At 40.3% G+C, this 26990-nt stretch overlaps 1 protein-coding gene across 22 annotated transcripts in view; it reads left to right on the forward strand.

The window, feature by feature from the left end:
- Positions 1-26990, forward strand: part of KIF1A (kinesin family member 1A) — a 192758-nt gene that overhangs the window by 38074 nt on the left and 127694 nt on the right. For all 22 annotated transcript variants that reach the window (XM_089665886.1, XM_089665887.1, XM_089665888.1 and 19 more), the window contains exons 2-4: positions 19520-19628; positions 23748-23824; positions 25967-26146. In XM_089665886.1, the coding sequence (XP_089522012.1) occupies positions 19523-19628; positions 23748-23824; positions 25967-26146 (363 nt within the window). In that variant the 5' untranslated portion in view covers positions 19520-19522. The remainder of the gene's footprint in view (positions 1-19519; positions 19629-23747; positions 23825-25966; positions 26147-26990) is intronic.

The following is a 26990-nucleotide window of genomic DNA, read 5'->3' on the forward strand; positions in this document are numbered from 1 at the left end:
TAATTCCATAAACAGATATTATCAGAACACTGCATTCTGATGCAGAAAATTTGAGCCTGATTCACCAAAGGACTGAGTCAAGAGTCACTTCAATTATTCAAATGAAGTGAAAGGAAAATTCCTGATTATTTAGTTATTCCAGATATTCAAAGTGGACACGGTAACAGTTTCTTTAGTAAATTTTCTGAACCCCAATGTGAAGAAACATTTGATTAGGGAACTTACTTATTTGAAGATTGATCACCTGTGCAAACGATTGTTCACAGGTAATGATTTATAGGCTTAAAGTGAAAGTCCAATCAAAACTAAGCTTCAGCCAGCTCCCATCCCCATTCTAAGCCCTTTACTAACTACCCTGTAAAGGAAAGAGGCTTATACATACCTAATCTAAAGGTGCTCCTGTCCAGTCATGTGATCTCCCCAGTGGCTGGCTTCAGTATAGAGGAGAGAGCAGCAAGCCTGAGTGATGACCTCACCCATAGACTTACTATGGGGCACCATTGTCAGCATTTAGGTAAGTGTAAGCATCTTCCTGTTACAGGGTAGTTAGTATAGGGCTTAGAATGGGAGCTGTGAGTAGATTAGAGCTTAGTTGGGTTTTGACTGGACTTCCACTTTAAAATCCTGTTTTTGAAGCACTATCTAATATCTATGGCTGGCAGTAAATGCAGGATTCTATGCTTAAGTAAGGATCATAATGTGTGGAGGTTAAAATGACATAGGTGCAGATCATTTTAAGCAGCAGAGATTCTCCAACTTGTTAAAAACTCTCTGAGCAACCCAGAAGATTCTGCCCTCTTCTCGTCTATTCTATTATTTCAGGTGTAGATGGCCACTTAGAAGTTTGTCTGAGCCCTATCTTTATTGGGATGCACAAATGAAGTGCAAAACATCCCAAATGGGCATCACAAAACAGGTTTTTTCCACCTACACCATAACAATGGCCCATTCAAGATATATAAAAATTCCATTATTATTCATTGGATTAACGTGGCCCGTTCCTGTATCCCAGCTCTGTGTAAATCTCCCTCCCTACCGATCATACAGCAATGGCTCTAACACGTTGCAGACTTCGAACATAGGGAAGACCTCACTAGCTCGATTAAGGGGACTGATTCTAAAATCTTTTCTACATGTTTTCACTGGTTGGACTTCTTTTTTTTTGATGAATACAAACAACTACTTGCTGGCTCATCTTCTACTCCTACTGGGAATAAGTAGAGCATCTTTCACTCCCGCCCTTTTTGTTCTCTACTCCTCCCTAAACTTACATCTTTAATTTTAGATAGGTGCGCTCAATATTTCCCCATCTCTGCTTTCCTACTGCTTTCTTCTTCCACCCCTTTCCTCAACTCATTTCCAATTTTTCACCTCATTATTTTCCTTCTTTTCTGCTCATAGCCTGTTTATTTCCAAATGACTACATCATAAGGTTCACCAATGTTGCCACATGGATCTTTAGTATACTATTTTGGATGTCCCAATGATACTATCAGTCTGTCCTACTGTATTTTATTCTTTGGAACCCAATCTATTTAGTGTTGTTGACTCATGTTCTACATATGGTGGAAGTCATGTATACCCTCAGCACTGCAATTGTATGATATATTGTCATTTACAATATATGGTGTGCAACCTTTTTTCTCTTTCTTAAATAAATAATGCATACAAGAAAAAAGATCCCATTGGGCTATGTTTCCACCTAGATAGTTTGTGCTGCATTCAGCAACATAAGTAAGCACATGGTTGGACCATGGTTTGTAGGGTGCAGGTGTAGATCTGTAGGTGTGAATTGTATTGGCGGGGAGGCATGTTGTCTCAGCTGCTTGAACATAGCACAATGTAGGCTGGACTCAGATAGACTCTTAATTTGCTGGTTGCTCCGGATAAACAGCAGAACACACCTTTGTATCAAATTATTATCCAATATAAAAGCCTGATGGTGGTTGAATATGATTGCTCTGTAATGCCATATCTGGATTTATGTTCATTCATGCTTTGTTATACAAATTGCCTAGACATTCCAGCTCTTTTCATCATACACATCTATGCACGTTTATGTGTAAGACAACAAATTAAAAGTCTGTGTCGACGAGCCTTATCCTTGTGTTGATGGTTTGTTTGTGTTTAAGATTCTTCTGAGATCATTCAGAATTAATTGACAGGTGCAGCTGATGTCTTTCTGACCGGCATTTGCCCTGCTTCTAAGGGTTTTCCATGGACTTGTATGGACATACAAAAAATCATCTAAAGAAAGAAAAAGCTGATCAAAACAGACCCCAACTAATTCATGTTGTTATTGAAAAGGTTCCTCCTTGAGAATCTGCATATAATTGGTAAGGCTGCCACTCAGATTTTAGTTTTGCTGTAGAGTGCTATGGGAAGGATGACATCTGGCACATTTGCAGTTCACACTTGAATAGTGGTAGTAATACATTTTCCATATGAAACCTACTACCATAATCTGTTAAATCAAGCATTTACAAATTTATAATAACAGAAATTAGATCATTTGTACTCAACATAGAAGCTTCACACATTGTTCGATTTTCCGTATAAACAGATTATCATCTATGCATATAATTCATTTTAATACATATGTATTAATAACCTTTTTTGAGTTGCTTTGTTTTGGGTGCCAGCCAGCCAGGCAACACGCATTTTCCACATAAACTTACATCCAGGAGACAGTGACCAGTCCTTGAGCTTGGGTTTTTTTGTGATTTTATTAGGGGATACAAACCTTGGATGGGGTAAAGGGTGTATGGGATGCCCAAGGGAACAGCAACTAAGGACAATCTTCTTGGAACTCTATACAAGTCTCCTAGCCAGCATCTCCTGGTGTACCACCCCAGACCCCAGATACTCTTCTATCCAGCTGTCTAAAGGAATCCCTGGGCAAGGAATCCAGTGCCTGTCACTTTAAATATAAGACAATCTCGGGCAGCAAGGTAATCCAGTTTCCCACTAAAGTATTCCTTCCCCTTTCTGGCTCATGGGGTTGTAGGTCTACTCACACAGTCCTCTATCTGTGAGCTGATGAGTTGGTGGCTGCTCTCAGGCCTTCCGCTGGGTTGCTTCTTCCCTGCTGCACAGATGGTCCTCGCTCTGAAGGCCGATGAGGTCCTGAGCTTTCCTCCTTTCTACCTCATCTGCCTGTAGATGTGTCCCTTCTCATCTGGGCCCCCTCTTAGGCTCCTGCTCTCCAGCCACTCACTTCATCTTCCACCCAAACTCTCCTGCTGCTGAGCAGGCTCTGTCCCATTTAAGGACTACCCTGACCTCATGCCGACCCTCCTGCTGGGGGTATTTGCCAGGGTCCTCTAAGTTTGCAGGCCCCTCCTCACCCCTTCCCACTGCTTCTAAAATCTTCTCCCAAGATCTCTAGAGGAGGGGGAGGTATCAGGGAACTGACCTGCAGAGCCTCTCAGCCCTGACCTTATATTAACCCAACTGACAATTACACCTGGGCTGCTACTCTGCCCTCTTTACTAAAAATGTAAATCTACCTTCCCCTGGCTATCTAGAGCGGCATTACACATAGATAAGGATTTTAAGTAGAAGACTTAAAAAATAGTTGTATACATTTGAAGTTGTTTCTGTTAACGTAAGCTGAGGCCTGTGACATAGAAACTGTAATCTAATTTTGATATCAGTCTATGGATGAGCTTACCCTCTGAGAGTAATTGTTTTATTGAATTATAGCTAGTCAGTGGGGATTGAGGATTTACATTTGCAGTAGTCTGTAGTCTGGACACAATAATCTCTTTTGTGCAGGGTCACACCTATGCACTTGCAGTAATACACATGATAAAGTGTGTTCATGATTTTTAACATGTGTTTTTATGCACTAGCATACACTTTTTCATGCATGTGCATTTACATGTGCCACTAGGAATTTGGCAATCTCAATGAAAGGTTGCATGAAGTTATGCAAATGGAAAAAGAGGTCTATCTTTACAAGGCAGTCAACTGCTATTCAATGCTATCCTTAAAGCAGAACGAAGGGGAGGATGTTCAACTTTCCAAAACTCCCTCGCCGGTGCCAGCATCTTGTCTTGTGTGCCAGATTTTGGCCGGCACGGGATAACATCACTCCTAAGCAAGAGCTAATCATCCTGGCACATGGCATGAACAGACTCAGTTTACAGTCTGGGGGTCACTGTGAACACATAAGTAGGTATGTTTTATTGCAGAACAGACATTGCATATTTCTTCTGCAATACAATGCCTGCCTGCGCATTGTGTATCAAAACCGAAATTTAGTTCGACTTTATTGTACTTCGGCACAGGATGTAACAACATTACAGGAAGACTTGGGTAAAATAGGTGGTGGGGCAAAGACTTGATCAATTAAGTTCATTGGTGAAAAATATAAAGTTACATTTGGATGCTAAATATATGCAGGCAAGATATTCATTAGAAGAAGTTACACTGAGATAATCGGTGATAGCAAAAGGTGTTTTTCTTCATCGGTCTGCAAAGTACAAAATAATTTGATAGCCTAGCCTCATATTAATTTATTTTTGATTGCCCCTGCCTGGCAAAAAAAAAAACATGCTAAAATGTTCCTCTCTTGTTTTTTTCCTGGGCCAGGACACTGGTCGCCATACTCCTCCACTCTTTCTTTCCCCTTTGTCCAGGACACTGGTTACCGTATTTACCTGCACTCTCTCTCTTCCACCCCTGGGTAAGACACTGGTTACAGTATATTCCAGCACTCTGTTTTTCCCCCTGGGCAGGGACATTGGTTATGGTATATTTCTGCATGCTCTCTTTCCCCCTGGGCTTGGAACTAGTTGCAGTATATTCTTGCACTCTCTAGTTCCCCCTGGGTGGGACACTAGTTATAGTATGTTCCTGCACTCTCTCGTTCCCCCTGGGCTTAGACACTGATTGCAGTATGTTCCTGAACTCTCTCGTTCCCCCTGGGTGGGACACTAGTTACAGTATATTCCTGCACTCTCTCGTTCCCCCTGGGCTTGGACACTGATTGCAGTATGTTCCTGCACTCTCTCGTTCCCCTTGGGTGGGACACTGGTTGCAGTATATTCCTGCACTCTCTTGTTCCCCCTGGGCTTGGACACTGGTTGCAGTATATTCATGCACTCTCTTGTTCCCCCTGGGCTTGGACACTGGTTGCAGTATACTCCTGCACTCTCTCGTTCCCCTTGGGTGGGACACTGGTTGCAGTATACTCCTGCAGTCTCTCGTTCCCCTTGGGTGGGACACTAGTTACAGTATATTCCTGCACTCTCTCGTTCCCCCTGGGCTTGGACACTGGTTGCAGTATACTCCTGCACTCTCTCGTTCCCCTTGGGTGGGACACTAGTTACAGTATATTCCTGCACTCTCTCATTCCCCCTGGGCTTGGACACTGGTTACAGTATATTCCTGCACTCTCTCGTTCCCCTTGGGTGGGACACTGGTTGCAGTATATTCCTGCACTCTCTTGTTCCCCCTGGGCTTGGACACTGGTTGCAGTATATTCCTGCACTCTCTCGTTTCCCCTGGGCTTGGACACTGATTGCAATATGTTCCTGCACTCTCTCGTTCCCCCTGGGCTTAGACACTGATTGCAGTATGTTCCTGAACTCTCTTGTTCCCCCTGGGTGGGACATTAGTTATAGTATATTCCTGCACTCTCTCGTTCTCCCTGGGCTTGGACACTGATTGCAATATGTTCCTGCACTCTCTCGTTCCCCCTGGGCTTGGACACTGATTGCAGTATGTTCCTGAAATCTCTCGTTCCCCCTGGGCTTGGACACTGGTTGCAGTATATTCCTGCACTCTCTCGTTCCCCCTGGGCTTGGACACTGGTTGCAGTATATTCCTGCACTCTCTCGTTCCCCTTGGGTGGGACACTGGTTGCAGTATATTCCTGCACTCTCTCGTTCCCCTTGGGTGGGACACTGGTTGCAGTATATTCCTGCACTCTCTCGTTCCCCTTGGGTGGGACACTGGTTGCAGTATATTCCTGCACTCTCTCGTTCCCCCTGGGCTTGGACACTGATTGCAATATGTTCCTGCACTCTCTCGTTCCCCCTGGGCTTAGACACTGATTGCAGTATGTTCCTGAACTCTCTCGTTCCCCCTGGGTGGGACATTAGTTATAGTATATTCCTGCACTCTCTTGTTCCCCCTGGGCTTGGACACTGATTGCAATATGTTCCTGCACTCTCTCGTTCCCCCTGGGCTTGGACACTGATTGCAGTATGTTCCTGAAATCTCTCGTTCCCCCTGGGCTTGGACACTGGTTGCAGTATATTCCTGCACTCTCTCGTTCCCCCTGGGCTTGGACACTGGTTGCAGTATATTCCTGCACTCTCTCGTTCCCCCTGGGCTTGGACACTGATTGCAATATGTTCCTGCACTCTCTCGTTCCCCCTGGGCTTAGACACTGATTGCAGTATGTTCCTGAACTCTCTCGTTCCCCCTGGGTGGGACATTAGTTATAGTATAATCCTGCACTCTCTTGTTCCCCCTGGGCTTGGACACTGATTGCAATATGTTCCTGCACTCTCTCGTTCCCCCTGGGCTTGGACACTGATTGCAGTATATTCCTGCACTCTCTCGTTCCCCCTGGGCTTGGACACTGGTTGCAGTATATTCCTGCACTCTCTCGTTCCCCCTGGGCTTGGACACTGGTTGCAGTATATTCCTGCACTCTCTCGTTCCCCCTGGGCTTGGACACTGATTGCAGCACGTTCTCGTGCACTCTCTCGTTCCCCCTGGGCTTGGACACTGGTTGCAGTATATTCCTGCACTCTCTCGTTCCCCCTGGGCTTGGACACTGGTTGCAGTATATTCCTGCACTCTCTCGTTCCCCCTGGGCTTAGACACTGATTGCAGTATGTTCCTGAACTCTCTCGTTCCCCCTGGGTGGGACACTAGTTATAGTATATTCCTGCACTCTCTTGTGCCCCCTGGGCTTGGACACTGATTGCAATATGTTCCTGCACTCTCTCATTCCCCCTGGGCTTGGACACTGATTGCAGTATGTTCCTGAAATTTCTCATTCTCCCTGGGCTTGGACACTGATTGCAGTTTGTTCCTGCACTCTCTCTTTCCCCCTGGGTGGGACACTAGTTACAGTATATTCCTGCACTCTCTCTTTCCCCCTGGGCTTGGACACCGGTTGCAATATATTCCTGCACTCTCTCGTTCCCCTTGGGTTGAGACATTTGTTATTGTATATTCATGCAGAGAGTGTGGATTGACAATCACTCATTCTGAGAAGACCAAGAAAAGTGTGATCAGCAATCAGGTGATTGCTTAGTTCTCAGTCTTCAAGCCAACGTGGGACAGCTGCAGCATCACACCAATGCTGCAGCATGCAGCACTCTCTCGTTCCCCCTGGGCTTGGACACTGATTGCAATATGTTCCTGCACTCTCTCGTTCCCCCTGGGCTTAGACACTGATTGCAGTATGTTCCTGAACTCTCTCGTTCCCCCTGGGTGGGACATTAGTTATAGTATAATCCTGCACTCTCTTGTTCCCCCTGGGCTTGGACACTGATTGCAATATGTTCCTGCACTCTCTCGTTCCCCCTGGGCTTGGACACTGATTGCAGTATATTCCTGCACTCTCTCGTTCCCCCTGGGCTTGGACACTAGTTGCAGTATATTCCTGCACTCTCTCGTTCCCCCTGGGCTTGGACACTGGTTGCAGTATATTCCTGCACTCTCTCGTTCCCCCTGTGCTTGGACACTGGTTGCAGTATATTCCTGCACTCTCTCGTTCCCCCTGGGCTTGGACACTGATTGCAGCATATTCCTGCACTCTCTCGTTCCCCCTGGGCTTGGACACTGATTGCAGTATGTTCCTGCACTCTCTCGTTCCCCCTGGGCTTAGACACTGATTGCAGTATGTTCCTGAACTCTCTCGTTCCCCCTGGGTGGGACACTAGTTATAGTATATTCCTGCACTCTCTTGTGCCCCCTGGGCTTGGACACTGATTGCAATATGTTCCTGAAATCTCTCGTTCTCCCTGGGCTTGGACACTGATTGCAGTTTGTTCCTGCGCTCTCTCTTTCCCCCTGGGTGGGACACTAGTTACAGTATATTCCTGCACTCTCTCTTTCCCCCTGGGCTTGGACACCGGTTGCAATATATTCCTGCACTCTCTCGTTCCCCCTGGGTTGAGACATTTGTTATTGTATATTCATGCAGAGAGTGTGGATTGACAATCACTCATTCTGAGAAGACCAAGAAAAGTGTGATCAGCAATCAGGTGATTGCTTAGTTCTCAGTCTTCAAGCCAACGTGGGACAGCTGCAGCATCACACCAATGCTGCAGCATGGAGGTGAGTATGTAGGCATATTTTTTCATATATCCATACTAATCTTTTAAAGCTCAACTAAACTTTTGACTAGATACATTCCAAGTGCATCAAAACAAAAGATGTTAAAAGTTTTACATATGTTTTCTTTAGAAAGCAGCCACATCCAGAGTACAAAAGTCTGTCATCTGTAGAAAAGCACCTTTGCTCTTTTTGTGTATAAGCAATTGTCTTTCTGCAGAGATCTGACACATCTACTGCAGAGTCAGAGCTAGCACTCTCTAATTGGAGAGCTACAGGTTTAACTCCAGAGGGAGTATGTCAGACCTCTGCAGAGAGCCCACTGCCTCACACAGAGAGCAAGGCTCTCTATAGCATGCTGGCAGGGTAAAGGCTTTTCTACTCAGGCTGTGGCCACTTTCTAAATAAACTGAACTGCAATACTTTGAACACCTATTTTTGAAGCACATGGAATGCATTTAACTAATTTAAACTAATAATTCAATTGTTCTTTATTAAGACAAAGGGCTAAATACAAAATCTTTACTTCTCAAAGATGAGTTGCTAGTTGCTGTGTTGCACTCTTCATTATTACTACTTCTGCTTGGTTAATAAGTGCCATTCTTTGCAGATTAAACATTTCATTTGGTTGAATTGTTTAGAAGACTGTGTTTTTCTTTAATTAGAGAACTGCATACTATCCCTCAGTAAATAAGAACTGTAATAATTATATGCCAGTGACTGTCTGTTATGTGGCTTGATATCTCCCAGTGCAGAGGTGCATATTGTATATTCACAGAACACTGCTGAACATTCTGGGTTACAGTTGACAATGGTTTGAGTCAGTTATCGCTAGATTACATTTTGCGTGAAATGCTGTAAATTAAGAATACTTTCAGAAATAGAAGCGTTCATAGTTTATTTTTTATCAGTTAACAAGTAAATGAACACAATACAAATCCCAAATTAATCAATATTAAGTGTGACCACCCTTTGCCTTCAAAACAGCCTTAATTCTTCTAGGTACACTTGCACACAGTTGAAGGAACTTGGAGAACTAACCACAGATCTTCTGTAGATGTAGACTGCCTCAAACCTTTCAGCCTCTTCATATAATCCCAGACAGACTCGATGTTGAGATCAGGGCTTAGTGGGAGCCAAACCATCACTTCCAGGACCTCTTGTTCTTCTTTACGTTGAAGATAGTTCCTAATTACATTGGCTGTGTGTCTGGGGTCATTGTTCTGCTGCAGAATAAATTTGGGGCCAATCACACATCTCTCTGATGGTATGGCATGACGCATAAAGATCTACCTGTATTTCTCAGCATTGATGACACCATTGATCCTGATCAAATGTCTAAATCCATTTGCAGAAACGAATCCCCAAACTTGGAACAAACCTCCACCATGCTCCACTGTTGCCTGCAGACACTCATTATTGTGCCGGTCTCCAGTCTCTCATGAACAAACTGACTTTTGCTACAGCCAAATATTTAAAATTTTGACTCATCAGGCCAGAGTACCTGCTGCCATTTTTCTGTACCCTAGTCCCTAAGTTCTTGTGAATAGTTGAGTCGTTTAGCCTTGTTTCCATATCCTATACAAAAAAACATAGGAACTGGGGTGCAGAAAAATAGCAGCAGGTGCTCTGATCCAATGAATCAAAATCTGAAATATTTCCTCCCCACAGTCAGAATACAATAACACACAATACACTGATCAATGTTGCAGCTGATTGGCTGCAGGTGCTGATTGATAGAGATTTTTCTAACATTCCTGTTTGAGAGAATTCAATTATTAGTCAAGAGAAGTCTATCAACTTCTTTCAAGCAGGAACAGCCATAGTTGGATAGAAATTTGTCTGGTCCCTGCTGCACTGGACAACTTTCGATCTATCTATGGCCAAATGTAAAGTTCAGTTTCTGCATTTGCTGAGGATTATTCAGATAAATGCCTTAGGCACAGGATGTAACAACAGTACAGGAAGTGACTTGGTAAAGTACAGGTAAAAGAACCTGGGTAAAAGTGGGCATAGACTTGGTCGATAGGGATAATTGTTGAAAAAATGTATACTTGGATGGTAAACATTTGTAGGCAAGATACATATTAGAAGGGGTTGCACTTTGAGAATCAGTGAGGAAGAATATTTGGGGGCCCTTGTAGACCATAGACACAGGAATAGCAAGCAACGCTAGGCCACTGCTAGCAAAGCAAGCAGAATACCCTTCTCATATGTTAAAAAGGGTATTTATTCCCAGACAAAAGTTGATGCAGCTAACCCTTTACAAAACACTGATTCAGCCTAATCTTGAGTATGCAGTTCAATGTTGGTTACCAATCAACAGAAAGGAAGTTCAGCAAAAGGCACCAGATCTATTAAGGGGGCTGCAGGACCTCAGCTATGAAGAACGACTAAATAAATTGAACTTATTTACCTTAGAGAAAAGGTGATTAAGAGGAAACATGATCGCTATCTACAAATTAAAGCTGAACTCTTAGAAAAGTTAATCTACATATAATAGGCATTTGTATTTTTACTTGGTATGCTTTGTATATTTCTTCCAGATCTGTGCAGTAATTCAATGTGAAATTTAACGTATATACAACTTCCTGTAATAAAGATGGGTCACTGCTGCTCTCTCTCCTTGTGCAGGGTGACTGGTCATGTATCCACCCCTTTCTATCATTTTCTGCAGGCAGCCTGTAGTGGGTGGAGCCTGCTGGGCCCCTCCCACAGCTCTTCTCCCTGCACGGGCAATGTGCAGTACAGTGATGATGTCACCACTACCGTTACAAGATAATATCTAGGTTTCTTAAGCCATTTGATGCACACAAAGTGGATTTATATCCTTTGTCGCCATTAAGGAATATATTTAAATGAAAGTTTTTGTGCCTGCAGTTTATTTTATCATTATTGACTGTAAAGCTGGTATCATCTTATTTAATTTTAGGTTCCTGATAAGGACACATTTGCCACAGTTTAAAATTGAAGGAAATTAGGTTTAAACTAAAATTGCAGGGACGGTTCTTTACAGTGAGAGCAACACAATTGTGGAACTCTCTTCCCCAAATCGTGGTATCAGCTGGGTGTATTGACGAATTTTAAAAAAAGCTTTAGATGTCTACCTCCATGAGCACAACATACACAAATATGTATACTCTTCAAAAACTAACAGACATACACACATATGCACACACACGACTTTTACACATGGCTGAGCCCATTCAGCATATTTCCTCTGCTCAGGCAGCCCATGTGCAGCGTACAGCCTGTCATTAACATGAATGGCTGTGCTACCATCAACCTGTGTAGACTGTGGTGCTATCATAAGCATGAGTACACATATGCAGGCATAGGCAAGAAACAGATAATTTTAGGGATGGCCATACTAAATAATAATAAATGTTATAAATAAAATAATATCGAAAACTGCAGTTTTAGTTATAGAAGATCCCTGATCATCTTACACCTGTTTGGGATTCCTCAGAAAGATTTCTGTGTATGACCTACCTAGCCAGAAGTGTTCCCATGAGACAACAGGGCCAGGGGTCATACACCCACCAGCATTCAACTAAAATGAAAACATGATTAACCATTTGTCAAACTGACAGATATAATATAGCAATAAGGCAATATATGTGCGTTGCCACCTTTTGCCCTATCACATACAGAGGCAGTGTAACATGGTGACAAGGCTGAATGATGAAAGCGAAGACGGCATGCTAGATATTTCTGGCTCAGATCCTTGGAGATGTCACCCCAGAGACACAATGAGGCTTGGCAAGCTGTAGATGTGGTCGCAGTAGACTCCACACACCTCTAGATGCTGTGTAATCTCATCTGTGTGAAAACTCCAGTGACAAAACCGCATGATCTCAACTATGTGTGCCCAAACCTTATTGTGTTACACTGCCACTAATTACCCCATGACTGATGTCCCTGTGCTGGACACACTGTGTGTTTATGATTTATAAACTGTATTGTCAAACAAAAATTGTGTCATCTAATTCATTCCATTTGGAAACGTGCCATATAGAGAATAGATGAAGGGTCAGTAAACCTAGAATACATTTCTAGCATTGTGTGCCTTTTCTTTTTTTTAATAAATTGATTTTTGATAGACATTCCTGGTGATCCTGCCAGGGACCTACTCTTGGTGGTGGCAACAATCTGCAGGTCATCTACCCTTTGCAGTGTTTCCGCTGCTTGTACAGCTTTTTCTGCCTTATCCTTTTTGTGTTTAATCTCTGTTTTATTATTTTTTGGGGAATACATAAAACAACTTGCATTTCTCAAAAAATGCATAAGAAAAATCTGTTACAATGATGGGTACAGGCATGAAATAATAAAAGAAAATGTTTCCTCTTGACATGGACAGTAGTAAATGCTAGAGAACACAGCAAAACTTGGTATTTGCACAGAATATTAATAGGAAGATGGGCTTGTACAAAGTACAAATGTGCCTAAGTTTGTGAACAGTCGACATTCCCATGATAAGGAAGTACAATATGGCCTAATATGAGGGAAGGAACCACCCAGAGAATGATATACAACATATACAATATGGAGGTGCACACTCCATTTGTAGTCCCCTGGAACAGAATGAAGAACAGGAAAGGAGAAGAAGGAGAAAGAAGAGATGGCAAAAGGGGGTCAAGACACTGAAACCCAGGGTTGCCTTGCTGTTTTTGATTCAGAATGGCCTGGGTACTGGGTGAGGCCACTCTGCCAACCAATACCGATACTTTTATACACCCCTTCAGGCAGTGCTGCTGGTGATACAGACAGCCTGATGGGGGATGTAAGAGTGATTGATAGTGGTGCCCCCTGTCATTGCAATTCACTACAGGGCAGATTTGTTCCAACCACCATCCAGGCCACTCAGATCTGACAAGAGCAATGCTTAGAAAAAGTACTAAGGGGGAATTTAAATAGCACCTGGAGGCCATAGCTGGCCAATCCTTTGCCCAGGGATCTTGGTGCTCAGCCCAACCCTTGGCAGTACCTTAGGGGCTTTCGGAAAGTGTTCCATAGCTCAATGTGGCAACGGCCTGCATCCCACTCAACTGGAATGAAGTTCACCCCTCACATTCTCCCTCTGGTTTTCCAAGGTTAATGAACTTAGGGACATGGAGGACCTCACAGTCACCTTGCATAATAAAGAAGAGACCGTCCGTGACACTTGGGGTCATGGCACAATTTTATCTTTGCAATTGCCTATCAGAATGAACTTACTCCACCCAAGTGAGGTTCACTCCTTTCTGCCCTTATTACGCTCCTGGGAGAGGATGTATGACTACTGTGCATTCATCTGCTTACCCCTCCTCCACTCTTCCTTTATTTGGTCTTACCTTCTTTCTGCCTCTTCCCCCTTCTTTCTCCCACCATTTTCTGCCTAGCCTCCATTGCTCCAATATCTGTGGCCTATCCCTTTATACCTCATGGTAATTTCTAATACAACCCCCATATGACTTTGTCCATAATGCTCTATATGAACCATTGTTTTGTGACAATACGTTGTTTATGTTTTATAAGCCTTTTCTTAGTGGCTATGACAAATTTTTTATCTCACTTTTTGTACGATATGGCACATTTTTGTAATGTTATTCAGTGTACTACCTAAGATGGTATTCTGTTTGCCTTCTTTGTGCATGTTTTTTGTACAAATCAAGGGATTACAAAACAAAAATAACACTTGGAAAGCAATTTTATAGTCTTATTTATAATTTGATTTGGAAACTTCCAACCTGAATTTAAAATAAAAGGTATTTTAGGGTTACAAACCCTGCATTATGTGCTTTTGTCCCCTACCTATACATGTAATAAAGCAGATATTGTATTATGTGTGCGCTAGAAAATGCTTCTACTAGTTTTCTTTACCATGTGATCCAAACTGAAGGGGAGGATCATAGTTTCAGGCAGAGCCAGCCAACTAGTGGTTCTAATTGAGGCCTTATTTACACCAATAATAAAAGAACATCGATAATATAATCAATAAATTAACAAATATTAGCAACAGTATACCTGTGTTAATGGGTGTTTTAAGCAATTTGTGCTGTATTTTTAAAATGCTATATTTGAATTAACTTCAGCGACAACAAACAGCTCAAAATAACCAAAATTCATCAAAAAGGTTTTTTTTTTTGCAATGCACTGCAAGGAAACGCTTTAGGAGAAAAAAAATTTTCGTTCGACAGAATACAATGGTGTCCATTTATGACACAGAGAATAGCTGCGAATCAACAGATCTCAGCTATTCTCTGGTCATTCACAGTTTATGACACTCAGGAGATCATGTCAGCCCTTCTCTGGAGATCTGTGTTCTCCCTCCAGATTCTCCAGCCCAGAGCTGGAGAATCAGAGGGACCGCAAACTAAGCAGAGATAATTTACCTCTGTTTAGTAAACTGATCTTTTACTGTAATCTCGCGAGATTATAGTAAAATGAGCCGTTTTCCAGAGTTTGTAGACCGTTTTCCAGCGTTTGGAGACCGTTCTCCTTTGGTTTGGAGAACTGCTTCATAAACTGCATTCACAGGAGAACTGTGTTCTCCGAGAATGCCGAAGAACTGAGCAGCGATCTATTACTGCTGGTCCATAAACGGACACCAATGTCCTGCAATGATGTAATGTATGGAATTGTAATGTATTCTCTCATTTCGGAGCATGCGCGGTCTTGATCACTTGATTTTATATGGACGAATACTGTAATGATTAAACAAAAATCTTGCGTTCTGTTATCATACGAGAACAATTTTCGTGCCTGTCCCTTAGGATCCCTTAGGATAATTTTGCATGAACTGTCATGATCAGCTCACGAAAACTGTGTACTAAAGATCAGATTATTGGACGATCGCTCTGAAAGCAGTATTTTGCATCCGATTTTATCATCGTGTGTACTAGGCATTAGTGAATGAGTTAAAACGAATTGAAAAGAATATCCAATAATATGCAACGAAAAAAGTGTTTTTCTAGCACATGATTGGATGAAGTCAGCTCAATTTCATCTCATTCACTAAGTGAAGTTTCTTTTTACAAACTGAATCTTTACTTAGCTTATTCAATAAAGTGAATGGGGTGAAGCAGGGCTGGTTTCAATCTCATTTGTTTTTGTAGTTTCCATGCAAATGGTTGGGTATTCCTGGCCAAGTGTTCACTTTCTTTTGCCCCATTCACTAAGAAAAAGTAAACCTATCTGATTCCTTTAATAAATCAGGGTCAATGTCTGTTCCAGCAAACCTGCAAGTTAAAAAATTTAAACTAAAAAAAAAATAAAAATGGTTCATATTTATGTAACTATTAATTATTACTAAAGTGTTAAGTAACCGATTCATTACTTAATCTAGATTAGCCTTTATAACTCATTTGTACGCTTATCTGGCTTTGCCAGTTTTGATTTTTTCCTTTATTTCTTTATTTTAGTATTCATACGTGGACTTATTTTCATTTTCTTATGTTTTTGTAGTTTTGCCTCCAAAAAAAAAGAATACTAAAAAACTGTTTAATTTATAAATAGATTTCCCTATGATTTGTTCCAGAAAGACAGAATTGTTATAAACAAGACTAATCTCAAAATAAAAATAGTACTTTTACAAGAAGCAACTGATTTGGTTGTATTAGTATAATATTAATGGAAATATGCTCAGTTTTGCCATGTTTATTATATCTAAACCACACTATATACACCACAACTCCTCCCAGTTCAGTTTTCTATCAACCAAAAGGTGGTCATTTGATATTCTACTGGGTGAACTCAGGACAGTGTTTTATGGAGCATAGATTAATATTACAAGGTTTTTTTTATTATAAGAGGTAGTCAATATAAGGGATTTTAAATTATAAGTAATTTAATGACTAACCTGGCTAAGCAATATTTTTGTTTAAAATGGACACAACAATACACTGTTAGAATTCTGTTCTAATCTAGGCAAGCTTACAACCTTTATGTGAAACTAGATTTTCTAACTCCAGCCCAAACTTTTTGTTTATTTTGTTTCGGCTAGAGTGGGGAAGTGATTGAACACATTATTATGTTTTTTATTGCTGTACACCAGGGGTCTCCAAACTTTCTAAGCAAAGGGCCAGTCTTTTAGGCTTTAGGAGGGCCAGACTGTGTCCGGTGGAAGTAGAAAATGACTTGGAATCAGTGCCTCTTTGTTGATTTTAATGGGAGGTATAGTTCCCCGTTGTTGCTATCACTGGGAAGAATAGTGCCCCATTGATGGCTTCAGAAGGGTGGCATGGTGTCCCATCATTGGTGTCATTTGCTGGGATGGTGGCCCATCAGTGGTGTCAGTTGGAGGAATGGTGGCCCATCATTGGTGTCATTTGGTGGAATGGTGCCCCAATTACCAGATAAAGGCAAGCAAAGAGCCACATCCGGCCCCCAGGCAGCAATTTGGAGACCACTGCTGTACAAGCTCACCTGTCCAGTGTATGACCACACCCCCCATTTCCTTTACAACTGTCATAGAGACTGAAAGTGGAGGAAATTGTCCCCAATGGGATCAAAGACAAAAAAAAAATGACAGATCCAAAAATTAACCCCTAACTTAAGTGATGAATACAGTATGTTCTTCTACATGGTGCTCGCAGCCTCATTGCTTCTGTTTACATTCTGCTGTATAGTCAATATAGAAAATGACAGCTACACAGTTTGGAATAAATGGCTGTATAAAATTAGTCTATAGCGGTGCAATGGACCAAATGTGAAACCTGTGACTTGGTCCAATCGTACAAAGGTATTATTTGCATGTCTTTACCCACTGTCTTAAAATGAGAAATAAATCGATTAGATAATTGCCCGGGCCTATCGAAGTCTTAATTTATGTGAAATCCTACCTAACTAAATAACTAATGAACCTAACTGCCATATTTAGGGTGCAGTGACTTGAGGGTAATAAAATACCCTTGAACATAGCATTTTTGTTCAACTCCTTTAATGAATAAATAATTCTTTTTTTATGGAAGGATGCATTTCAGTTTCCTGAGAGAGGGCCTAAGGGTACGTGATGCACATAGACGTAAATACAGGCAAAAAATATGTGAGTATTTACAGCGCCAGGGAACCCCAGTCACATTGTATTTCTGTCCATATTACAATATTACAAAAGACGCTGTGCACTGCAATGTTGATTACATATACGCACACATACATTTTCCCAATTGTACAAGAGTTGTATTCGGAAAAATATGTTCATGTATGTACACATGTAATTGCAAGGACCAGCGTTTATACAAGATTACAGGAGCACAACGTATTTGTTAATACACTAATTTGAACAAAAATATACCGCAACTGTAAATAGAGGTGTATTTTATGCTGTATGGACATACGCCTGAATGTACATCTGTGTGCATGTAGCCTTACACATTAATATGAACAAGACTATGTTCTTTCTCTCCTTCACAATGTCAGATTAAATAAACAATTTGTAAGCATGCTAGGTAAAATAATGAGCAATCCACAGAAACCCTTCCAGAAACATGCATATGTCCTTTCCCTTCCCTGAATGCCTCTCACATTTACAATATATTAATACAGTGTGCGATGTGGGACAGGATGAAGAATGACCACAATCCTCTGTGGTTTGGGACGTTTTATATTTCATCATTGCTGCATTAAATATGCATCACTTGAAATATCTAATACATTTCTGCTATCTCCTGTACCATCAAATCATGCTTTGTTTTTTATTTTTTTTTTCAAGCATCTAAGCTGCATCAGCAGTTCTTAATGATATATTTTGAATCTTAAACTCTGCAGATTAGGATCACCACACACTTTTTTGAGGAAATGTAGGGCAGGTGTGTTTTTCCAAAGGGCAAATGTAATAAATACAGGAAGCCTATAATAAAATCACCTGAAAGTGCATAGTTATGGAGGAGATGAGACCAGAAGTGCATCTTAAATGGTGGCCAAAATAGTGATCAGATTAAAAATCCAACAAAGCTTTGTTTATTTCACCCAATGTCAGTTGGCCAGGGATGCCAACATGGAAGAAAAATATATTTGAAATATATTTTTAAAAATATTATTCCCAAATATATTGCCATATATTTAAAATAATACAATTTTGACCATACTCAATATATTTCATAATATATTTCAATAAATATATATATATTAATTAATATATATATATATATATATATATATATATATATATATATTTATATATATATATATATATAAAATGCATGTTGAAATGTGTTTTTATTACAAAATATATGAAATATATTTTTAAAAATACAATATACTGTATGTCTTTAAAAATACAAATCTACATTTTTGGAATGCATTTACAAATATATGTTAAAATTACTTTTTTTTAAAAAATATATTGAATATGGCCAAAATTGTAGTATTTCAAATATATGGCAATATATTTGGGAAGAATATTTAAAAAATATATTTCAAATATATTTTTCTTCCATATGGGTTTTTTTTAAAGGTTTTTGGGTCCCAATAGATAGAGATGTCATTGCCTGACTAGTCATTCACTGCACTGGTATCTATGTTGTACCCAAACATTCTGGAGTTCTGTACAGTCGTCTCTGGAGTGATCAATGAGGGAAACACATGAGAGACAGTTGACTAATTTACTAGACGGATTGACAAGTTCTGTATCCTGCCTACAGAACCTCTTATTAAAAAAAAAAAACATTTTCAAGCCCATAGAAAATTGGGAAAAATAAATAAATTATTTACAGACAAGTGGTAATCTGAAATAAAGTTTATGTAGTAGGTGTAGTCTTCTCTTTCTAACAAATGTCACCACTGAAATGATTGGATATCCATGATTAGATAGAGGCATTATTAGAGGGTAGCTAGGCATGGTCCTGCACAGTGACAGAAGCATTTAAGAGATTCAAGTGAACGTATTAAGCTGTAGAGGCAACAGTATCTTAGGTGCTACTTTACCACACAGAATTCCCAATGTAAATGTACAGTTAAGCCAGCCCTAGTGATGGTGATATTACTTGTATTCAGTATTTGGTAAATATTCAGTCAGGCAATAAGTTTGCTAGCTTAGCTTTGTTGTACAGTATATTACTATTTCAAATTGTATTGCCTTTTCAAGTTTTTGTAATAACTTAACACCCCCTTACAGTCACAAGTTAGCAGACGCTTTTCTAGCTTTTCTACCGAGTAAACTGGATTTGTGAGCTCAACTCAATATGCCCATAACTAGCCATCAAATAAAATCAATCTTTTAATTTTCTTATTGCAGGAAATGGCGGGAGCATCAGTGAAGGTCGCGGTCAGAGTGCGACCATTCAACTCACGTGAAATTGGAAAAGATTCAAAATGCATCATCCAGATGTCTGGCAACACAACCAGTAAGTAACAATAACTAATAATAATGTAATGTTGTCATTCATGAACTGATTCAAACAAATGGGTGGAGGATGGAGCTATATACATAGTAACATAGTTGGTGAGGCTGAAAAAAGACATCAGTCCATCCAGTTCAACCTCAATGTGTGTGTGTGTGTGTGTGTTTATGTCTCTACCGCTTTCCATATCCCTGTACATTGTGCTTGCTAAGAAACACATCTAAATGTTTTTTTGAAATTATCTACAGAGACATCACCAACTGTGAAAGGGAGTTCCACATCCTTAAGGTTCCAATGGTGAAGAACACCTTACGCAATTTAAGATTGAACCACTTCTCATCCAACTTCATTATGTGGCCTAATGTCTTCTTTAGACCTTAGGTTAAATAGTTTCCTCCCAGTACTAGAGTCTTTATTTAAAGATTTGTATATTGTGACCATATCCCCTCTTAAAGTGTTACTAAAGGCAATTTCTTTTTAAAATTAAAATAACAAGCATAGTTACCTAGTTATGCAGGCCATAGACGGGCCATTTATCGGCCGAATTTTAGGCTGATAAACGAACAATTGGGCGGCCCCGTTGCCGATGCTGCCACCCATGGCCGTTTTTTGCGGATTTCCCAGCATGACCAATAAAAATAAATGAGGAGATCCGTGAAAAACGGCCGATGGTCTGGCCCCACTAACGGCGTGATTATCGGCCGATTTTTCGTGCGGATGAAAATTCAGCCAATAAACGACCCGTCTATGGCCTGCATAAGTCTGCATAAGCTGAAAAAAGACAAAAGTCCATCCAGTTCAACCATTAAAAAAAGAAAAAAAAATGTATAATCCTATACCCACAGTTGATCCAGAGGACAGCAAAAAAACCCAGCAAAGCATGATCCAATTTGCTCCTGCAGGGAAAAAAATCAGATATTCCCTGGATCAACTTTACCTATAAATGTTAGTATCCAGTTATATTTTGTGTATAAATCATAAGCATGTTATACTCATCTACTCTGTACAGTGGTATTGCACAGAGTGGCCCTAATCTTCCTCTTTTCGGGTCCCCCACTGGTGATCCTGGCTCCTCCTCTTTGTGTGTCCCCATAGCAAGCCGTTTACCATGGGGACAAATGCTGTGTGTTCGCTCTTGACCTGTGTGCTCCGTAGACACACACAGTGGGACTTGGCCCTGCCTTCCGCTTCCTCTTCACCTCCCTTGATTGACAGCAGCAAGAGCCAATGTCTCCTGCTGCTGTTCAAGTCCCTGTGTGAGGAGGAAGTGAGGGGAGAAGAGATGCAGTCGTTCACAGAACAAATCTCTGTTCCCGTCTCTTCCCCTTCACACAGGGAACTTAAAAACGTTTTGTACTTTATTGCAAGCAATACATTAAAGTGGTTCTAAAGGCTCACAGTTTTTTACCTTCATGCATTTTATGTTTTTACTACAATTCCACTTTAAAATGCTGTTTAAATCACTACCTGTTTACTGAAAATGATGTCAGCTGTTTGTTTCTCCCTTTCTGAGATCATGTGATAGTCTTTGTCATGTTCCTTGTAATGAATGAGCTTTGTACACTGGTCACGTTTTTCCTTCCACAGTAACCAGCAGAGGAAGTCATTATTTGGAAAGGATCCATATGCATTCTGGGATTTGTAGGCTTTAGCTTGTCCTCCATTCTCTGGCGATGTAAACCTGTATGTCCATGACCCCTCCATTTTCCTATGTCCTTTGGTTCAATCTTTCAAACGCACTGCTTTGTGTTTGTATGGTGTCACAGGGATTTGGCATCAGTCAGGACATGCTGACTGGGCACTGTTTTCCTGCGAGAACAAAGAGAGCCTGTGTGCCCACATAATCCCACACTGTTGAGAAGGGAGAGAGGAGTGGAGGGCAGTTACAATCAGCGAGGAATATATGAAAATGAAATCCTAGTTACCAATAATGCTGCGCAGAGAAAAATCGACATATCTACAATTCCACAAAATAGGAAAACTGCAATGGGCAGAGTAACAGGATGTTTGGAATCCATAGATTAAGAAGAGAGATTTAGAGTCTGTTACATTGGGACAAATAGTAATGCATGTGAGAGGTGCCTAAAGGACAAAAAGTACCCACTACACAATGTGTCCAAAAAGCACCTACATAAGATCAGAAGTGTAAATGGGACCTAAAGCTGCTATTTGCAACTAACTGGATACGTCCTTTGTTGCAAATTATACAGCATGTACAGCCTTTTTTATTTTTATTAGGTCATGTTTCTTTTATGGTCTGCTGTTAAATGATAGGCTGAATATTTTATATATGGTATATGGATATTTTAGTTTGGCCATTAAAGTCGATCAAAACCCTTAGTGGGTGACAGCTATTTTACTAAAGCACTGCAGGGGAATTTATCAAAACTGGAGCAGCCAGACTCTGGAGCAGACCTTAATGACAGCCAATCAGCTTTTATCTTCAGCTTGTTCAGTGAAGCTTTGAAAATGAAAGATAGAAGCTGATTGGTTGCCATGCACATCTGCTTTAGATTCCATCTGCTCCAGTTTCGATACATTCCCCGTGTTTTAAAAACAATTTTCATGGCTTTTTTATAAAATATTTGATTTGGTGACACCTTTCTATCCCTTTATATATGAAAAAAAAGGGATAATGTAAATTAAACAGTGTGTGTTTAGCATCACTTTAAGTAGACATTTAATAGTCATTTATTTATTTTTTTCTTAAGGGCCATGAGCCGAACAGCTGCCCCAGATACATATGGGTGTATTGTAAATGTGTATGCTGTACTTGTCCATTAGATTGTTGGGTACTTGGATGGTAGAGTATATTTATAGTTCTTGTTTTGTTTTATTGTATTGCAAAGTGAAACAAATAACAAGAAGCGCACCAACCTTGCACATTACCTCAGTAACCAAATGTATTAATTAAAGAATGGTACTCACAAACAGCGAATAAAATCAGGCATGTAGTCCACAAAGGGACTTCAAAGATAGGGAGCCAGCGCGAATCCCATCATGGGGGTAGACACAGCTGATGCTTTTCAAAGGCCATGTCCTCTTCATCAGAGCTATGATGAAGAGGGCATGGCCTTCGAAACGCGTCAGCTTTACTGAGTGTCTACCCCCATGATGGGATTCACGCTGGCTCCTTATCTTTGAAGTCCCTTTGTGGACTACATGCCTGATTTTATTCGCTGTTTGTGAGTACCATTCTTCAATTAATACATTTGGTTACTGAGGTAATGCTCAAGGTTGGTGCGCTTCTTGTTTTTTGTTTCACTTTGCAGTATCGGTTGGGCTTCCCCAGCCTTGTTTGGAGCTACACAACCTTTAAATACATTGGTGATCGCTTTTTTCTGGTTTTGGTTCCATCTACTCGCCAACAGTCTGGGTCCTAGATTGCAGCAGAAATCGCATCTGGTCTATTGTTTTATTGTATATTAAGGCTTATGAATGTGTGGAATTTTTAATAAGTCATTATGAAGAAAGAGTATTTCCAAAAAAAGAAGGAAAAAAAAGATAATTTTTACAATACAGTTTTCTCTGCAAGAAACATCTGATTATGTATTTTTCATAATGTACTTGTCCTGAATTGCTCAGGTTTGTAACACATTTTATTTAAGGTGTCTCCACATGGATAAATTGGAAAGAACACTAAAGTCTTTGAAACGTATTGATATCTACTCCACATGGGGTAAAAATTATTTTGTGGTCATGTGCTTACAATTTTGGTAAACAGAACTTAAATGAAATGGCTAGATTGTATGGTTTGTTTCTGGTCAGTTGTCTCCTAAATCTTGGGTGGCCATACATGACCTAAAAACCTTTGTGTGATAGACTTGTGCACTGGTTTTGATTATCACATCTTGGACAGTCTCTGCGTGACTAATGGCCACAACTTTTTTGTATTAACTGGAAAAAAATTGTCATCCCGTGTACACCTCATCAGTTGTTGGTTTCCAGACTGTGGATAGTCCCATTGGTTTGGTAATTCAATCAATGATTACATGTATGGCTGTAATTATCCATCCTAATGTGTTCATGGAAATCCTACTATCTACAGAAAAAGAGTGTTGAGATGATGAAAGATGTTGGTGATCACAAATTAATTATGCTTATCTTTGCTTTTGTCTTCAGCTATTATCAACCCTAAACAGCCAAAGGAAACTCCCAAAAGTTTCAGCTTTGACTATTCCTATTGGTCCCATACCTCAGTAAGTAGCACTCATCTCAGCACAAAAAGTGGTGACAGCTCTATATTTTTCTTTTAACCTCCATTATTGAATAAATATAGTGTATTAATCTTACACATTTGCAAGAGCTGGTACTGTAAACATAAAAACAACACTTTGTTATTATTTACTGTAAAAGGGCTTGATAACACTTGCAGATGCGGGGCAGTAAAAAAAACAGTTGAATTACCTTTTTACCACCTCCTCTTAAGCTCTTAAGGCAGGAGCCTGGGGTCACATGCCACTGCAAAAAGCATCCCCCCTGGTCGGGTTCAGTGAATAGGGCCCTGCCGCAACCACCCAACAACTGCATGTATGATATGCATTAGTGGCATTTAATGAGGAGGCAACAGATTATTTTCTTGCCGCTTGCCAAATGCATTTGAAAAGCAATCTGAATGCTCTTCAGAGGCAGTGGAATCTGTGCACACATAAAAGTGGGTTTAAAGACTGTACGTTTTACTCTGTGTAGAGAAAAGTTAATTACTGTATATATGTTTGTCCTCTGTTATTACATAGTTAGTCTGGCTGAAAAAAGTCCATCCAGCTCAACCATTAAAAAAAAAAGTTATAATCCTATACCCACAGTTGAGCCAGAGGAAGGCAAAAAACCCCAGCAAAGCATGATCCAATTTGCTCCTGCAGGGAAAAAAAATTCCTTCCTGATCCCCCGCGAGGCAATCGGATATTCCCTGGATCAACTTTACCTATAAATGTTATATCCAGTTATATTCTGTGTATCTAAGAGAGAATCCAGGCCTTTTTTAAAGCAATCCACTGAGTTGGCCAGAACCAACTCTTGAGGGAGTCTATTCCACATTTCTACAGCTCTTAGTGTGGAGAAACCTTTCCTTGTTTGGAGATTAAATTTCTTTTCCTCCAGATGTAAAGAGTGCCCCCTTGTCCTCTGTGATGACATCAGGGTGAATAGCTCTACACTGAGTTCTCTATATGAACCTATCTCTATATGTTGATCATATAAATTCAGTTCCTTTAATCTTTCCTCATAGCTGAGCTCCTCCATGCCTCTTATCAGTTTGGTTGCCCTTCTCTGTACTTTCTCCAGTTCCCCAATGTTCTTTTTGTGAATTGGTGCCCAAAACTGAACTGCATATTCCAGTTTATATCCTTTGCTTACTGACTGCATCAAGTGTCTTATGACAACTTGGAGTGAGAGGGCTAATCCAGTTCAGTCAATGAAAAGTGGCAAACGGCAACACCCAAAAGAGATTGTGTTGCAGGAAACAGGTTAGAACTGATGGAAGTAGGCATTGTGGTTGTGTATTTAGATCTCTAGGGTATATATGGTAAATAAAGAGGTTTATTATAACATATATGCATATATAGTAAAGAGAATTATCTACAAAGGAAATATTTTATTTAATTAAAAATTAATTTAAACAACTGTAGTATCAGGCTGCAACATAACTAAATTGAAAAAAGTTACCAATGAATAATGTTAATTGACCATGAAACCTAGTATACATTATAATACATCAGTGATAACTTATGGAACCAACAACAAACAGAAAATTCCCTAAGCCCCATTCACATAATTGTCAGATAATATATCACAAATGTGATTAATGCATGCACATTATATTATGGTAAAAATCCATTTGTTTTGTTTAACCCACATTCACAACCCAAATTGGGGAAATTAACCGTTAAGTGAAAGTTCCTTTTACACGCTTCAGTGGTGTGACCAGACACTAGAGTGTCACATTGATACTGAAAACCTAGCCCCAGTAGTTCTAAAGCTCACCACACGCATTACAATCTGACTGTACAATCTCCATTAGAGCTAACATTTATAGAATGCAGGAGTCTGCCTGTTTAGTTGCAAATAGATGGGATAGTTCAGGTAAATCCTCATGTTACAAAATTTTGGTAAATGTAAAATTGTACAAAAATTGTAGGGTCAGATTGTATTGTGTAACAAGCTTAAGGCTAGTTGATGTCATTCTACTATAGACAATGATCCTAATGATTCATAGATTTACATGGTTGAACTCACATGGATTTTAGGGTCCCTGAGGTGAAACAGGTTGAGGTCTGATTACTAAAATAATACATGCATTTGCAACATGTAGAATGTTTTCATATAGTTGTATCACTTTATAGGATGAAGACAGCCAGTATGCTGGACAGAGACAGGTATACCGTGATATCGGGGAGGAGATGTTGCTGCATGCTTTTGAGGGGTACAACGTCTGCATCTTTGCATATGGACAGACAGGAGCTGGTAAATCATATACTATGATGGGAAAACAGGAGCCAGATCAGCAAGGAATCATACCACAGGTAACAATGTCATTATATTTCTTTACATATATATGCTTGTGTACAGAGATCTGATCAGGTTTCATAGCCAATTCCACCAATGTTGTATAAGACCAAGTTCAAGATGCCTGGCCTGAAATCTTGTAGGCAGCGTCTGCATTATGATGGGAAGCCTAAGTGCTACTTGTGCTGACAGGTATTATTATTATTATACAGGATTTATATAATGCCAACAGTTTGCTCAGCGCTTTACAATATAACCGGAGACAATACAGCAACAATACAGTTCAATACAAGAGGGTTAGGAGGGCCCTGCTCCTTGGAGCTTACAATCTAAGGGAGGGGCTAGTGGTACAAAGGGTAATAACTGTGGGGGATGGACTGGTAGGAGGAATAGAAGATTCCATTATTAGCTGAGGGCAGGATAGGCTTCCCTGAAGAGATAGGTTTTCAGAGATCACCTAAAAGCAGAGTAGGCGATAGTCTGATAAATTGTGGTAGAGAGTTCCAGAGGATGAGGGAAGCTCTGGAGAAGTCCAGGAGACGAGCATGGGAGGAGGAGACAAGGGAGCTAGAGAGTAGGAGGTCTTGCGAGGAGACCGATTTGGGTGATATTTGGAGACAAGATTGGTGATGTAATTTGGTGCAGAGTTATAAATGGCTTTATATGTTAGGTATGAATACACTGACAGCAGGCAGCACTAACCTCGTATCTCAAAGGAGTGTTAAGATTGGAATTGTGTTTTCTGTAAAATGTTTTTTATAAAATGAAAGATTGTTACTATGTCAATTTTTACATTTAAATTATTATTATACAGGATTTATATAGCGCCAACAGTTTGCGCAGCGCTTTACCATACAAGGA

The sequence above is a fragment of the Staurois parvus genome, unplaced genomic scaffold, assembly GCF_062004578.1.
Source record: "Staurois parvus isolate SC_StPar_1 unplaced genomic scaffold, SC_StPar_1.0 ptg000049l, whole genome shotgun sequence".
NCBI lineage: Eukaryota > Metazoa > Chordata > Amphibia > Anura > Ranidae > Staurois > Staurois parvus.